Genomic DNA, 16,715 nt, shown 5'->3' with positions numbered 1-16,715 from the left:
GTGCTGGGATCCTTGTGAAGTCTGACTCAATACTGACGCAAACAAGCTGTTTAAACTGGAAAAGCAAAAGCAAATGTTCTTTCATTTATCCATTTGTCCTGTCGACAGACTCAAGTGCGTGAAGCATGTCAGAAACTGAACGTGCATCTGTATACTGTATCCAGTGTAGACAGCGTCAGTGGTTGTAATAGGTTCTATTTGATTTTAATGTGACAACACTCATATCCAGTGTAGATAATGTCATGTCGTCAAACGACTGAATGCAAATGGGTGATGATGTATAACTATTCATCAATGTCTTGCTCTGGAGGCAGTCATATGCAAATGTATTTGACGTCATGGATCCCTCAATATCAAAACAAGCCGTTTTTTTAGTTTAGTTAAATAAATTCTTTGTTTATAATGAAGACTTTTTATGATATTAAACTTGCAGGATGTTTTAATGCTATGAAGTTGTCAAAAGTTCAAGGTACATTTGATTTCTTATGTCATGACCCCTTTAAATGTCAAGACTGTGAAATATCACAAATGGAAGCAGGGTAATTATGAAGACCAATTTTTTTTATCAGATATTTTACTAATTTGTTATATATTTTATAAATACATTTTAGACTTTCTCCTTTAACAAAAATATTGATAATATAAAAATATTGAAGATTATTCTTGCACACACAAATGTAAACAAATGCCATTAGGAAAATAAATTTAAGTAAATAATACACTGATGTCCAAAAGAATACAAAGGTGCTTCCATAAAATAAGGCTGAGGACGTCAAAATTACATCTTTAATTTTTACTTCTAAAGTGTCCATATATTAAATTATCACATTTGTAAGTCACGATTGCCCAAATCTTATCAACTCAGTATTGACAACAAAACAAATAAAAAATGAACTATTTTGGTTAACTCATGGTCTATTTTCACTCATTGGCAATTTCTACATCTGTCAGAAGAAGCTGACCTCTGTCACTCATGGTCTATTTTCACTCATTGGCAATTTCTACATCTGTCAGAAGAAGCTGACCTCTGTCAATCAATAATTTCATCAGTCCTTTCCTCCGTCTCCATGTTACCCTCAGCCCATAGTCTTTCTCAGGCGTGTCCTTCTCCAGGATGCTTGTGTTCTCGGTTCGTGGAGGAGTTTTTGCCTGAGTTGATGAGAAAAGGAGATGTTGAACATTGGTTGGAGAAGTGCTGGAAAAGTGTGGCATTTCTGGCGTCTCTACATTTGGTGGTTCTGGAACTGTGCTTGTGTTGGGTGTGTGAATGGAATCTTTATTCATTCCATTTCCATTTTTACGGAATGAAATGCATGTACGCCTGGAGGTAGCAGACGTAATCCGTCCAGCCATCTTCCTCTCCACCCCTTTTCGAGAAAACTGAGTTCTTCTTGAGGTTTCCTCAAGTTCCTTTTGATGAATGTCTGAAGAAGCGAGCCTATCATTCTTCGTCCATGAACTATGAAGGTTTTCACGGCCTATGGTTGCATCAAAGGACAAGGGAGTATATTTGCAGCCCCTTCTTTTTCTAGCCGGAGGTAAACCCAAAACTGACACCTTGTTTGTGATTTTCGTAGCTGCCTGGTTAGCTCTCTTCTCTCGACTAAACGTTGTGGTCTCAAGTGAATTAAACTGTGGAGACACCTATAAACAAAGAATATGCATCAGTTTATATAAAAAAAAGTCTTCACTCAGCACATAACATAAAAGTAAGGATTGCAAAGCATGCACATACCCAAGAGGTACATGGTGCACCACTTTGCTGTTGTTTTTCAGATATAAATGACCTGGGATGAATGGCACTCCGTAGTTGTGGTCCATATTCATGCTTTGGTCCATTGATGGGCGCCTCTACAAACAACAGCTGAGACTTGTGCGGGTTCAACAGTCTCTTCTTATGTGAAGTGCGTGGCATTAGAAGACATGATATGCTGCATTAAAATGAAAACAATATCACATGAGACAGAGAAAACTACTAACGGTCGTTACTACTACTACTACTTGTTCTGACAGTGCGATTTAATGTGTCAAGCAGGGAGACACCTTGTAAGACAGATATACTGACAAATAAAACATTTAGGGGCCTTAAAAGCCTTGATACTCATGCAAAACGGCTTATTAGCATGTTATCATACGTTTCATGCATTGACCCTCGAAATTCAGTCAATGATGGTGGTTGCGATACTTTGAACTATAGAGAAAGTTCGCACGTGGATAAACTACATGGCATGCAATGAAACCTTAGACGATACTCACGCATCGCTTTGTATTTCTTCTTCTCATTCGCATTGTATTTTTTCTTTGGACCATGTAAATTTGACAAAGAGTTTGATAAACCGTCTTCGTGTTTGTGGGGAAAGTCCATCCCCCATTCACACAGTCCTGTCTCTCCAACAGAAGAACTAGAAGTGGCGCTTGAATGTTAGCTAGCCTAATAATGGAATACCACAAGAGGCGGGACTTAGTGGCCCGGCAGTTGTTTTGATTGGTCAAGGAGGATGAGTCCAAATAGTTTTTAGTATATTTAAATTCTTTATTGTGTTTTTTTTTTTAAATGTCCATTATTATTTTTAATCAGTGTGTAAAATATTGACCAGACCGACGAAATATTAATCAGATATGACCAAAAATAGATCAGACTACATAAACTGTGTTCCTCTTCTCAGCGGATCAGTCACATTCGTTTGTGATTATTGACTTAGGCTTTTTTAAATTGCGGTAGCAGGTTTCCAACCAACAAATGGGGTAGAAATTCATAAAATTGTTGAATGTTTCAATAGAAGAAAATGTTACAATTTGTCAATCCGGGCCGCCGATCGCCCCCTAAAGGAGTATAACTTACTGCACAGTAGAAAACAGCAACACTCGACACTCGATGTCTCCGCCCATCTGTACTCTCCATTGGGCGCAGCGTGATCACGTGACAACGCTGCACCGCTCTGCGCCAAAATTCAAAATCTCACCAAATGCGCACAAGAGTCTCCGGACTCCGGAGTCTTTCATTTACACCATCAAAATACATTTTACCTCTCAGCACTTCCAGATTAACTCGAATAAACCACCATCTGCACGGCGGACATGATATGAAGGTTTGATCCGCTTCGTATTATTTGAGATGTGTCTTATTTTTTTTAATTAAACAGTAGGTGTACAGTGGGTAACGTTAGACGAATCACTAGGCCGCATGTCAGATAATAAAGGAAGATCGTTTATAATTTAATAATTAAGTGTATTAATTATATCTATTAATTTTAAGACAATAATACTAATCTCTAATGTGTTTTAAACCATCGATCTAAGCGAATAACGTTATAGATAAATAATAAAATAAAAGCGAATTATTTTACAGACCTTGCATTGCACAACAACTTTTGTTTCGGAATGATCTGTCGTCATTATAATAACAAGTACATCAGTACAGTACATGAGATTGAAAGTAATCAGTTTGTAACGGTATTTTATATATAGAACTAGATTCGTCACTGAAGAGTCGTTGGACAAAAAAGTCGTTTCATCAACAGACTTTCTTATCGGTACATTGATCTGCAAATATATGATATTGATCTGCAAATATATGATATTTCTATATATTTGATTTATATTTTCACAAATTTGTCAAATTTATTTTGACACTTAATCTGCTTTTGATTCAAGATGTATTGTTATTTTGTTGTTTGTATGATTCATCTTCGCGCAACTGTAGCGAAGCTTCCAGTTTTTGTAGTCGAGTAACTTAGTTCCTATATAAGTTACATTGTATTTAGAATTAAAAACTTATAACATTTTATGGTTTATGTTGTTAGACAGGGATCAGAGAGATCCATTTGCTGTGAGCAAACAATGAGAGAGAGCCCGAGGAGACCCATCATCCTGAAGAGGAGGAAGCTGCCATTTCAGAAGAGTGAATCTGATGTAGAGTGCGATGAGGCAGATGGGCCACGCTCCCAGACCACCCTGACCCCGACCCCATCCACCGCCCGCTGCTTCCCCGATGGCATCCGCATCATGGACCACCCCACCATGCCGGACACACAGGTGGTGGTGATCCCGAAAGCAGCCGATCTGCAGAGTGTCATCAGCGCCCTGACAGCCAAAGGGAAGGAGTGCGGACCTCATGGCCGAAACAAGTTCATCCTGCTCAGTGGCAGCACCAGTTTAGAGGAGAGCAAAACCCTTGGGTGTTTTTCTACAGAACCTGGGGCTGAACTTGGGAAAGGTGAGGGACATGACTATGAGCATGTTTGCAAGTTGTGAGGAATGTAAGATGACTGTGTTTTTGAATTGTTGTTTACCCATGACAATAGTGAAAAAGGAGACTGAGTGCTACCCGCTTGATGATAGTCTGACGAACATCCAGTGGCTGGGAAAAATGAGCTCTGATGGACTCGGACCGGAGTCGAACCAAAAATGCCCTAGCAAGGACAATCCAAGTGATTGTAATCAGGTACACAATTATACACTATTTTAAAGGGTTAGTTTACCTAAAAATGAAAATTCTGTCATCATTTAGCTAGTCACCTCACGTCCTTCCAAACCCGTAAGACTCTTGTTTATCTTCTATGGAACACAAATGAAGATCTTTTGGATGAAATCTGAGAGCTTTCTGTCCCTCCACTGACAGCTACGCTACTGACACTTTGACGCTTCAAAAAGTTCATAAAGAGATCGTAAAACTAATCCACATGAATTGAGCATTTTAGTCTAAATATTTTTGAAGAGACTCGATTGCTTTATGTGATGAACAGATTTAATTTAGGCTTTTATTCACATGCGGAAGCTCAAACGTGCTGCGTAACTCACAAGAATGAACCTCATTGGTCCTCGCATGTTCTTGCATGCTTGAGCTTCTGTTTACCACAACTGATGTGTGAGTTGATGGATGTTTATATGTGCATAAAAGCCTAAATTCAGTCTGTTCATCATCAAAGCAATAGTTCAATGAAGGGCAGAAAGCTCTCAGATTTCATCAAAAAGATCTTCATTTGTGTTCCGAAGATGAACGAAAGTCTTACTGGTTTAGAACAAAATAAGGGTGAGTAATTAATGAACTATCCCTTTAAATGTTTGCAATATGTGTTAGAAGTAGTAGTTAAAAAAAGTACTATTCTAACTCTATTTTGGCTTTGTTTGAGGTATCATGACATTAGTGTCGTGTATCGAACGAATCGTGATATCAGTGTATCGTTATACCCCGAATGATTTGCTTTTTTTAAATGACATTTTATAATATTGTTTGTTTCTTTCCTCTTCATTCAGCTGCCCAAATGTCCCGAAAAGGAGAAGGACCCTCTGTCCGAGAGACCCCCGTATTCCTACATGGCAATGATCCAGTTTGCTATCAACAGCAAGAATAACAGACACATGACCCTGAAGGAAATTTACAATTGGATCGAAGACCATTTTCCGTATTTCAGAAATGTCGCAAAACCCGGATGGAAGGTAGCGTGTAAAGTGAATTCATTTTCAGTTTACACAAATTTGTAATATATGATGTCTGAGAGTGATTTATTTATTTATTTATTTATTTTTTTTAGAATTCCATACGTCATAATCTCTCACTGCATGACATGTTTGTCCGTGAATCGTCTCCTGATGGCAAGATCTCCTATTGGACGATTCGACCGGAAGCAAACCGCTGTCTCACTTTGGACCAGGTTTACAAGGTGTGTATTAATACAAATCGCACTCTCGCTTCATTATATCCCAGTCACTTACAGTGCTGCTTTGTCCATATGCGATTTTTTCCTTTCAAATGTGGTCATCTCTCATTTCCTGGCTCATCCCACAGCCTTTGGTTGACCCAGTGACCCCCACTTGCCCTCAGACCACACAAGTTGGTTACCATCAAGTAAGATCCCCTTTCGTACTCTAAATCACCCTCTCACGGGCAGATCGACAGGGACCAGCCTTTCTACTTCTACAGGAATCAGTTATTTTATTTCAGGGAGATTCAGACAGACAGAAGGAAGCACGTTCAGCTCGAGATCATCGCTTGTTTTGTTCCTTTTATCATCTAAGATTCCTTAGAAAGACAGACAGCCTTGACGCCGTAGCTATTTTGAACGTCACACTTTGAACAAATGTAAACAAATCCTCTTTGTTCCCGTAGCAACAGAAGAGAGGTCCTCCGGAGGTGAAGAAAGCGATACCCATCGCCAGTAGCACAGGTGAGTGTTGGGATGGATGAGAGAGATGAATGTCTCAGAGCACACGAGTCTGTTTCCTGATGGTCCTTTATTTCCGCTCGCCCTCAGAGAGAAAGATGAAGCCTCTTCTGCCTCGGACTGACTCGTACCTGGTTCCCATCCAGCTTCCCCTCTGGCCACTGCCCTCCTCCAGTCCCGTGTCTCTCGCCACTCCTCCACACACTCAAAGCGCTTCCATTCACAGCTCCAGCAGTGCGAGCAAGAGGGTCCGGATTGCTCCTAAGGTAAAAACCTAAATGTGTGTGTGAGAGAGAGAGAGAGAGAGAGAGAGAGAGAGAGAGAGAGAGAGAGAGAGAGAGAGAGACTTGACTTGAACAACTCTTTATTCACTAAAGATTAGTACAAAACTTTTTTTCTAAATATTGCCAAACAAACTTTGGCGAGAGAGAGAGAGAGAGAGATTTGAGGTAGGATTTACTTTGAAACAATTTTCATTCAGCAATTTCTAGTAAATTACACAAAGAATGGCAAGTAACGCATTTAATTAAATTTGAATGATATTTTTTGAGTGTTATGGTAATTAATTAATTAATTAATTAATGGTCAATTAATTGGAAATCAATACATTCAACCCTGCTTGAAAATCCACCTAAAACCAAATGGTGGATGGTTTACAACATGCTATCTGGCTGGTCATGTATGGTCATTAACTGATAGAAGCTAGTCTAAAGCCCAAAGTATACTTCAGCAGTCCACGTGATGTGATTTTCATCATCGGGAGGGTCCACGGACGTCCACTCACACCATTCATGTGCACAATTTTGTCCGTGCAGTCAGTATCGCCACTCCCTGTACACACGAGTATGCGTGATCGCAAAAGTTAAAAGTGAGCGCAAATTCAAAAGCGATTTCAATACCTCATTAATAGCGGCTACCTGATCCCCGCAAATGATAGGCCTATACACAGAAAAGCGTGTTAATTGAAATGAAGTATACCTGGGTCTTAAAATGGTTGATGGTAGCTCAGAATTTAACTTTATGGTCTTTTACAACAGAGAATTCATTTCTTGAGAAAAGCATTTCGTGTTTAACGCATGTGTTTCATGTAAGGTCTCGCAGAGTGACGTGAGCTCGGTGATGCTGTGTAATCCCGCCTCTAAGGAGATAAAGAAGGAGCCTGTGTGTGTGTCTCTGACTCCTGTGGTGTCTGAAGCTCCGCCCCCCAAAACCAGACAGCGAGAAAACAGCAGCTCCCGCCGCAAACAGCGCCTGGTCCGGCCGGCCAATGAGGAACCCGTCCTGCTTTACCCCGACAGCACTCTCTTCGACTCAGGCGTAGTCTCTGACGTCTCCACCTTCCAAGACACTCAGGAGGCGGAGCCTGATCCGGACCCCCTGCCCACCTGTAAACCCAACTTTGACAGCCCAAACAGAGAATACACTTTTAAAACGCCCATCAAGGGCAGCCACCCTTCCTCATCTACTCCCAGCAAGCCGCCCACAGTGCTGGAGCCCTGGAGGATCACTCCAGTCGGGAAGGGAGGCGTGCTGGACTTCAGCCCCATTCGAACGCCCAGCGGGCCACAGCTCACCCCACAGCGGCACGAACACACACCCTTCAGTTTCAACAGCACACCGTTTAAGGAGCTGCCGCTTTTCAGCTCCCCTCGAGAGCTGCTCACCTGTGCCCGACCCTCCCCGAGACGCTCCACCCCGGCCTGCTCCAGAGAGCTGCTGCAGGCGGGCCTCGCCAACCGCTCTCTCACCGAAGGGCTCGTCCTGGATACCATGAACGACAGCTTGAGTAAAATTCTAGTGGATATCAGCTTCACCGGCCTTGAGGATGATGATCTCGGCATGGCGAACATCAGCTGGTCCCAGCTTATCCCTGAGCTGAAGTGACTCCTGACTTCCTTTATCTGAGCTGCTTAACTTCCTTCACTGCCTTTGACTCTTATTTACTTGCTATTGATCTCTTCTATTTTTATAAGTATTTTCTTAATTTCTCTGCTAACAAATGTTGCTATTTCACTGCCTATTACTGTACGTGTTTGTGTTTTGGATATGTATGCCTTTATTTGTGAGCAAACCTGTTAGTGACGAATGTACTTAGAGATAATTATTTTGCACAAGTTGTAATATATAAATGTGAGCGTGAGAGAGAGTGTGTGTATTATAAGTAAGTGAACAAACAGATTTAACAGATTCATTAATTTACACTACCCATCTTTACATTATCTCTTTGTTTTGAAATAATTTTGAACACCTTGGTTTAGCCAGATCGATTGACGGTAAAAATGACACACAAAAAGAGATTTTTAAGAGAATTTGCCATATAAAATAAAACCGAATGCAAAACCTTATATACGTTTTCTCTTAGAATGAAGGGTTGTTATTTGATTGCTGATGGTCATGTAAGTGTTGCACTTTTTTACTGTTGTAGAACGTACCAGTCGTTTAGATGGAGTATTGAGCGGTTTATAACATCCTATAATGTGTGTTTTCATGGTTACAAGCATGTCGTAATAGTGACTCATCTCTGCTGCTGCTGCTGCTGCTTTTCTGCATTCATGTATTTTTGCTATTAAGAATAATTTCAGACACTTGTGTTCTGGATGTTGGATATGACCAAGATGAGCGTTCTAAGAGATTTTTGGTGCATTCCAAAGCTTTTAATGTTCATTTCCATGTATAGCCTAGAGTGATTAGTAAGCATGCAGAGTTCATATGCTTTGAAAACTACCATCAAATGTAGCTGTTAATTCATGTCACATTATATTGTATTCTTCCAATGTAAAAACAACAACAACAAATGCAAGATGTCATAAAAAATATACAAAACTACACAGTTGATAGATTGATGGTGTTAAAATGTCAGAACACATGAGCGTTAGAAGTTAAATATGAAATCCTAAAAATATAAAAGTACATTCATGCTCAGACATTTGAAAATCTGTCACTGTCATTACCAAGTGCCTTGATACTTGGCTTTTTGTAAGATTTCAAAGCTATTTATTAATCAGCTTTGACATTTCTCAACAGTCTACCTTTTGGTAACATAAAAAGATGTCCCGTTCAGACCCTCTACCATTGAAAAAACTAAATAATAGGACGTGTTTTGTGATTCTTGTGAAGATCGTATTGAAATATTAAAGTTATCTACCTGGTATTTCACTGAGTTATGAAAACATGCTTTGACCAGAAACTACAATTGTCATTTCCAACAAAGCACACAATTTGGTTTCTCTTCCTATTGTACTTATTTCTTCGGAATAAAGGGATACTTTAAAAATGCATTTAAATAAAAACTAGAATTTTACTAAAGAAAATGTGAGTGGTGATTGACAGAATAGGGTGCCAGGATGTTGCTGTGCAGTCCCTACACATATAGCGAGAAGAGGTTCTTTATTGGCATCAACGGTTTCATCGCACAAACGGTTATAGTAGTAAAAAGGTTTAGAGACAGAAAATAATGGATCTTTTAAAGGGATAGTTCACCCAAACAAATTCAATTCTGTCATTTACTCGCCCTCAAGTTCTTTCGACACAACTAATTTAGTCCAAAAAACGTTATAGTCCAAATTTTCTTAAGAGACTCGATCGCTTTAAATGATGAACAGTTTTTTGGCTTTTATTCACATATAAACATTCATCGACGCACACATCAGATACTTGATGTGCGAGAACCAATGAGGTTCATTCTTGTGTTACGCAGCACGATTGAGCTTCAGCAAGAACCAATGAGATTTGTTCTTATGCATCAAGCAAGTACAGTTGAGCTTTGTTTATGTTCACTGATTTATATGTGATTTAAAGCCTAATAAAACAATCAAGTTTCAAACGATCGATTCATATGGATTACTTTTACGATCTTTATATGAACTTTTTGAAGCGTCAAAGTGGTAATTGTGTCAATGGAGAAACAGAAATCTCTCAGAATTAATTTAAAATATATTAATTTGTGTTTTGAAGATTAACAAAAGTCTTGCAGGTTCGGAATGACGTGAGGGTGAGTGACCATATTTTAATTTTTGGGTGAACTAACCTTTTAAGAACTAATCAATCACTGTAAGGTTCTTTGGGGAACCAAAAATGGTTATTCTGTGGCATCACTGTGAAAACCCCCTATTAAAACCTTTGTTTTTAAGTGTGTAGGGTGGTTAGGGGTTTGTAGCAATAGTAATAGCAAGCACCACTAAAATGTATAACTTTGACGCCAATCGCAACACTTGGCACATGAATTTAGCTGGTGTTTGGTGATGCTCCATCAGTAAGTCTGAACTTCCTGCTGAGCCACTTCCAGAAGAATCTGCATCTGTTGACTGAAATAATCTGCACACAATGAAGTTTAGGTCAGTGATTGGAGCTTTGACTGATCCCAGGAATAATTCTACTGAAGAATCAAATTAAAATGAATGTTAAGTTATGGATTCAATAAAGGTGCTTTGCAGTACTTACTGAAGGATTTTTTCCAGCGTTCAGGAATGTATGACTTCTTGACTGTCAGGTAATACACAGGTATTCCTGAGATGGTGAGGGCACAGCTGCCCCCCGTGTTCCAAGGGTCCGAATACAAGGACAGGCCCACGATGAAGAAACACACTATGGTAAAGACCACCGCAATTGCTAGAGGGACCTGAACACAGTCACACCAATGTTTAATAAATTCAGTGACAAATTCCTACTAATATATCAATTAATAAGCCATTTAAATGGACCTTGAACGGTCTAGGATGTTCTGGAAATCTGTAGCGGTGGATGATCATTCCCAAGGTCGCCATGGCAATGAAGAGCCAACGGGAGAACGACGCAAAGTTGATCAGTTGAAAGATCTCTCCTCTTGCCAACATGATGATGACCAGAGGATACTGCAAACATCAGGAGGAACATGAGCGGACATGACGATCATGGAGGAACCAGATATGGCTAGAGGGATGATGCATGTAATCTGGATTACATAATCAGATAAAAAAAAAAAAAAAAAGCAGGTCTGCTTGTAATTAGATTAGATTGCATTTTAAAATAGGCTACTTGTAATCAGATTACAGTTACTCTTCTATTTATGACATTTTACATAATGACAGTAGACTAAATGATTCCAAATTAATTGATCCTCCCTAATTCTTATTTTCCTCTTTTAAATTTACCAACGTCTTATAAACCTACACAATTTTACTTGAAATATTTTAAATTAATATTCCAATACATTCACAAGATGTTGGTTAATGGTCACATGACATGTAAGGAAACAAATAAAATATTTAATCCTTTTTAGTGTTAAAGTTATGTTTTTATTATAAAAGCAGTTCCTTAACAAACCCCAATTTGTAAAGTTTAATGCACTTTGTTGAAAACAAAGATATATTTTCTTTATCTTTGTATTTTTATGTCAATATAGCATAAATTAATCATGTTCAAAACTATGTGATAAACTATGTTAGGTCAAGAGTAATCAAAAAGTAGTGTAATCAAATAGATTTATTGTCATCATGTAATCTGTAATCTGTAATGGACTACATTTTGTAAGTTATCAACATGCACTCTTAAAAATAAAGGTTCTTTATTAGCATTGATGGATGAAGAACCTTTTGTATCTTTCATTTCACAAAAAAATTCTTTATAGTGGAAAAATTTCTTTAGATATTTAAAATGTTTTTTTTTACACAGTAAAATATTTGGGGAAACAAAAAGGGTTCTTCTATATAGCATAGCTGCGAAAACCTTTTGGAACCTTTATTTTTGAAAGTGTACTTAGCACCAGATGTGACTGTACCAGAAAAAGCACGGCTGGTAGTGGTGTTTGTCTGCGAATATGGATCATGGAGAAGATCACTGGAAAGTGACCCTCTCTGGCTCCCACAAACAACATCCTGCAGAAACAGAGTTACAAAATCTTCTGGTCAAAAGCTATTAAACATAAATTTAGATGAAAAACTTCTTTTGCCTTTACGTTTCTGAGATCCTTACCTGGGTGAACCAAAAAAGCCTCCATTAAGAGCTCCAAGGCAGGAAAGAGCGACTAATATGGGTATTGCTGGAGCTATACCCTGCAGAGCCCGACCTGCAAACGTCTGCAATGCATTTAGGACAGCACAGTCAAGACATTTATTCTCCAAACTAGATCCTGTAATACTCATCTCCAAGTGGTCCACTACTACTAACCACTGCCACGGCATCTGATAACAGTAACTCATCTGCGGTCATCATTGTATAGTAAGCCACATTGACCAGAACGTAACACACGGTAACTGTCACCATGGAGAAAATGATGGCCAATGGAATTGTTCTAACAGGAATACATGAGAAAGGAATCTTAGGCGTCTTTATATATTCATAAAAACATTCTGTCAAGTTTTCAATTCAACAATGCAAGAAGTTCTGCATACCTGTTGGGGTTAATTACCTCTTCGGTTATGAAATTTAAATAAAACCTGTAAGAAAAAACAAACTTTACATTATTTTTTTTAATCCCTTCCTTTTAGATATTTGGCACTGATGATACCCACCATCCGCCGTATGCATAAAGACCTGAATAAAAGGCCAAAGGAAGTTTGGTCAGAGATAAAGAATCAGAGTCAAAGGCATTCTGGAAATTTTCAGTTTTCCCTGAAACAAAAAAAAATGAAAATAAGAAGTCAGTTGCCTTACTGTCTTCTCATATTGCAATTAATTATCAAAATGGGGTTATTAACTGAAGCAAAAACCATTTAAAAACAAAAAATAATTTTAACAAGGTTTATGCACGTAAAATGAAAAGATTTTGTTTGAAAAATTTCCAAAGTAATCCTAAATGATTATTGTACACTGTTAGACATTTTATCGTATTTTTACGGTAACTTACTAGCAGCACTATTGCCAGTAAGTTACTGTAAGTTCCTCTTTACAGTAGCTTACCAGTAAATGTGTTTTACGGTATGATGCCCTTACCGCAATTTAATTTTACAGTATGATGCCCTTTCCGCAATTTAATTTTACAGTAAGATGCCCTTACTGCAATTTAATTTTACAGTAGATGCCCATACCGCAAATTCATTGTACAGTATTATGCCCATTTTACACTATTTTATTATTTATATGTAATATATTGCAGTATTACCATTGGCCAGAGCCATGATGCCCGGGATGATGATCAGAATCAGAGCAAACATCTTGATGAAGGTCAGCGAGATCTGCGTACGAGCTGCCAAAGACACACTCCAGCAGTTCACTGCCACCACAAACGCTATAGATAGAATATTTTACAGTTTTACATGACAGATTTAGTTCGCTGTACAAACTAAACGTTAAGTAATCCACTGATCTTAAAGGAACTGCACTCACTGACTCCAAGCACGCTGACGATTTTGACCAGAGATGTCGGAGCGGCACACGGCAAGAAAAACGGTTCCACTACATAACGGCCAAAAGCCAGAGACACATAGGAAGCCACTGCAGGTCTGAAATGACATTTGGACATTTAACAATTCGCTGAACACAATAAAACCCAAACACTGTTCGCGTGCGCACACACACACACACACACACACACACAAACTCTTGTGCATCTATCTTTATGAGGGCATTCATTGACACAATGCAATCTCTAGCCGCGTACCCTAACCTTACTCATCACAACTAAGTGCCTAACCCGAACCCTTACCCTAAACCTACCCTTAACCTAATTATAACCTTATCCCTAAAACCAAGTCTTGACCCTCAAACTGGCCTTTAAAGGGCTCTCAGAAAGTGAGGACCGGCCAAAATGTCCTCTCTTTGTCCTCACTCCAATGGTCTAAAACTCAAACTGGTCCTCACAAAGATAGTTGTACAAGTACACACACACACACACACACACACACACACACCTGATGAATATGAACTCAGTCCACAGTCGCAGGAAGGCAGGCAGGGGCCCCAGAGTCTCCAACAGGTAGGTGTAATGGCCCCCTGATTTAGTAAAGGTTGTGCCCAGCTCAGCATAGCACAGGGCACCTGAAGAGAACATGCAATATTTCAAAACTGTTTTGAACAGGATTTTCCAGCGTGGGAGAGCTAAAAGTCAAAATAGCATACACACAACCAGTCAAAAGCTTTGAATAATAAAGATTTGTAAATGTTTTTGAAAGAAGTTGCATTTCTTTGATGAAAAATACAGTAAAAAAAGAGGAATATTGTGAAATATATTTGTACAATTTAAAATAACTGTTAAAAAAATTATGTGACACTGAATACTGGAATAATGGATTACGTGTTTTAAATTGTAATTTTTCACTATATTACTGTTTTTACTGTATTCTTACTGATCAAATAAATGTAACCTTGATGAGCAGAAGAGACTTCTATTAAAAAAAAGTCGTTGTTGGCTGTATAGGCCAAAATGCTGTTACAACATAATGGACAAGGTATCTTGGGACTATTATCTCTGCATTGTTGAAATGGGATGATAATCCAAGAGGCATTATTTAAAAGCCCATCCTAGGCTCTTCTTCTTAAAACAGTCTTAACAGTGTGGTGTATCTAAAGTTGGAATGGTCTGTTTTAGAAAGTGTGTCAAATTTGTCAATCACAGTGTGGTTTGGCAACTCCACAGCTCAGCAGACGAGTCAGATTAGTGGCATAGTAGTGTTTGTGCTCTGGAGAACGTCATATGTTTCTAATTACAATGTGTTTCTGCAGCGGTGAGCAATGTAGCCAATCACAGACATGTTTGTTGATCTCTTGAATGCAATGGCCAATCAGAGGTTTAGTCAAAATCCACAAACACCTCAAAACAACAGAGTTTTTGGTCGCAAACTCACAAATACTCTCATTAACAGTGTAGACACGCTGTGAGTGAGATTTATTGTGCAGTGTATAGTGAACATGCTGTTTTTATTGTTGATGCTGCTGAACTCACCAAGAAAAAACACAGACTTCCAAATTCCAATTAAAAAACACAAAACTTTTGATCAGTACAGTGTATAAGCACCAAAGATGTTCCTCACCAAAAGTGGAGAGGACGCCACACAGGGCCCAGACCAGCAGGGACAATCCCACACTGCCCGAATTCATCAATACGCCTTTGGGGGCGATAAAGATGCCGCTGCCCACCACAGTGCCAATGATGAAGGAAATGGATGGCAGCAGCCCTATCCTCCTCCTGAGATGAACTGCATCATCTTTCGTGGTTTTTTTGCTACCTCCATCGGACACATTATCAGTGGCGGGAGCTCTTTTAGAGACCCCCATCTCTCAGATCTTCACAAAGAGTGTACACAATTAAGTTGCACAAATATCAAAAGTGACGCTTTAAATCACAGTAAACAAACAACAAGGGTTACACTTTATTTCGATGGTCCACTTTAGACATTCTACTAACTAAATATAAGAAACTTTACAACTATGTCAACTAACTAATTAGAATATTAGTAAACTGTCGAGGTTAGAAAAGTTGGTGGACTTGCAAAGTTACTTATAGTCAGTTGGTGTGGCGACCATCAAAATAAAGTGTAGCAGATATTAAGCAGGCAGTCTACTATTACTCTGATGACTGATATGATGTAGTTGCAAATATAGTAGAATGTCAATATATTATTTTCGAAGTAATACAAATCTGCTAAAGACATTGGTAAATATTCAAATGCATATCTTCATTTAAGTCAAATCTACTCACCAGTCAGCTAGTAAGACCAGTATACTTTTCTCATTTGCTCTATGCAACTTGTTTTGCACCTCCTTTCATGCAGAGTAACCCTGGAAACTGACCATCCAGTTCAGAGCTCAGGCAAGAAACAAAGCCAGCAGTCTTCCCCAGATTCATCAACACGAGTAATTAAAGCCTTTTAGACGGGACAGCCATGTGCCATTGTGCTCTGTATGTAGTGTGTGAGTGTGCACAGCAGGACTCAGGAATCTCCCATGAGGACCTCCTCTTCTTGTTGAAGCAGCTGCAAAAACTTCTTGTCAACATCAACATGAAAAAAATTATTACAAAGAATGCACATATTATCCAAGAGCTGATTTTTGTTAAGTCTACCAAGCAGATTACTGAAAGTCCTTTCAGAGCATGCTATGGAGTGTTAGTTTGTGTGTGTGAGGGTGAGGGGTCAGTCCTCACTGAGGGGGAGCTTAACAGTAAACTGTTATTTGGCCAGGGGCCTCAAACTTTCTCTGTCCTGGTTCTGTCTGGCTGTCTGCTTCATTCCGTCAGACATCAGACATGTGTGGTAAAGTCTCTTTCAAACCATGAAGGGCCCCTCTTATGTTTTTTTCTTTATTTTTTTACTGTTCCACATGTGGCAACAGGCATCATCTTACTAAAAGAGACAGTCATAAACAGTGCAGAAGCATTTGAGAAGCTGTTCCCCAATGCTGAAATGGAAATCTGTAAAAAAAAAGAAAGAAAAGATTTTACAACATCTGCATAAACATGTTTTCTGAACATGTTTACACAGCTGATAATGAACTAAAAAAAAAACCATCTGGGCCTCCACCACTACGAGCCATAGATGATGTTAAGTTAATGTACAATGAAACATGATTATATTTACATAATACATATTTAACATAATATTAAAATTAATCTAATGTAATATAATAAGATGTATGACT

The 16,715-nt window shown here is 38.8% G+C and overlaps 3 protein-coding genes across 3 annotated transcripts; 1 reads left to right on the top strand and 2 right to left on the bottom strand.

The window, feature by feature from the left end:
* Nucleotides 1-415: 415 nt before the first annotated feature.
* Nucleotides 416-2,406, bottom strand: rhno1 (RAD9-HUS1-RAD1 interacting nuclear orphan 1). The gene is made up of 3 exons (XM_081363888.1): nucleotides 2,257-2,406; nucleotides 1,736-1,931; nucleotides 416-1,644 (listed from the first exon to the last, which is right to left on the bottom strand). Exons 2-3 carry the CDS (start codon nucleotides 1,913-1,915, stop codon nucleotides 985-987), a joined length of 840 nt encoding a protein of 279 aa, XP_081220014.1. The 5' UTR covers nucleotides 1,916-1,931; nucleotides 2,257-2,406; the 3' UTR covers nucleotides 416-984.
* Nucleotides 2,407-2,880: 474 nt separating this feature from the next.
* foxm1 (forkhead box M1) lies at nucleotides 2,881-9,315 on the top strand. Its single transcript, XM_081363832.1, has 9 exons — nucleotides 2,881-3,089; nucleotides 3,804-4,216; nucleotides 4,305-4,444; nucleotides 5,257-5,439; nucleotides 5,535-5,663; nucleotides 5,789-5,848; nucleotides 6,110-6,167; nucleotides 6,255-6,430; nucleotides 7,257-9,315. Exons 2-9 carry the CDS (start codon nucleotides 3,841-3,843, stop codon nucleotides 8,046-8,048), a joined length of 1,914 nt encoding a protein of 637 aa, XP_081219958.1. The 5' UTR covers nucleotides 2,881-3,089; nucleotides 3,804-3,840; the 3' UTR covers nucleotides 8,049-9,315.
* On the bottom strand, nucleotides 8,644-15,975 carry LOC308689814 (cystine/glutamate transporter). Its single transcript, XM_081363833.1, has 13 exons — nucleotides 15,778-15,975; nucleotides 15,110-15,362; nucleotides 13,991-14,117; nucleotides 13,467-13,582; nucleotides 13,243-13,368; nucleotides 12,653-12,752; nucleotides 12,533-12,577; nucleotides 12,309-12,432; nucleotides 12,114-12,217; nucleotides 11,920-12,016; nucleotides 10,865-11,014; nucleotides 10,605-10,782; nucleotides 8,644-10,478 (listed from the first exon to the last, which is right to left on the bottom strand). The coding sequence occupies exons 2-13, from the start codon at nucleotides 15,351-15,353 to the stop codon at nucleotides 10,414-10,416; spliced, it is 1,476 nt and encodes a 491-aa protein (XP_081219959.1). The 5' UTR covers nucleotides 15,354-15,362; nucleotides 15,778-15,975; the 3' UTR covers nucleotides 8,644-10,413.
* Between the last annotated feature and the right edge of the window lie 740 nt (nucleotides 15,976-16,715).

This window comes from Scardinius erythrophthalmus (assembly GCF_964197995.2).
Source record: "Scardinius erythrophthalmus genome assembly, chromosome: 4".
Classification (NCBI taxonomy): Eukaryota; Metazoa; Chordata; class Actinopteri; order Cypriniformes; family Leuciscidae; genus Scardinius; species Scardinius erythrophthalmus.
The sequence above is the reverse complement of the archived record's forward strand: the minus strand, read 5'-3'. Positions and strand labels throughout refer to the sequence as shown.

Bases quoted from the DNA above. Each gene is read 5' to 3' on its own strand.
- rhno1 (XM_081363888.1), bottom strand. From the start codon at position 1,915: ATGCCACGCACTTCACATAAGAAGAGACTGTTGAACCCGCACAAGTCT. The intron at 1,645-1,735 runs GTATGTGCATGC...CTTTGTTTATAG, and splicing joins GTGCACCATGTACCTCTTGG to GTGTCTCCACAGTTTAATTC.
- foxm1 (XM_081363832.1), top strand. From the start codon at position 3,841: ATGAGAGAGAGCCCGAGGAGACCCATCATCCTGAAGAGGAGGAAGCTG. The intron at 4,445-5,256 runs GTACACAATTAT...CTCTTCATTCAG, and splicing joins ATCCAAGTGATTGTAATCAG to CTGCCCAAATGTCCCGAAAA. The intron at 5,440-5,534 runs GTAGCGTGTAAA...TATTTTTTTTAG, and splicing joins TCGCAAAACCCGGATGGAAG to AATTCCATACGTCATAATCT.
- LOC308689814 (XM_081363833.1), bottom strand. From the start codon at position 15,353: ATGGGGGTCTCTAAAAGAGCTCCCGCCACTGATAATGTGTCCGATGGA. The intron at 12,017-12,113 runs GTAAGGATCTCA...CTGTTTCTGCAG, and splicing joins GGCTTTTTTGGTTCACCCAG to GATGTTGTTTGTGGGAGCCA. The intron at 11,015-11,919 runs GTACAGTCACAT...TGATGTTTGCAG, and splicing joins TACCAGCCGTGCTTTTTCTG to TATCCTCTGGTCATCATCAT.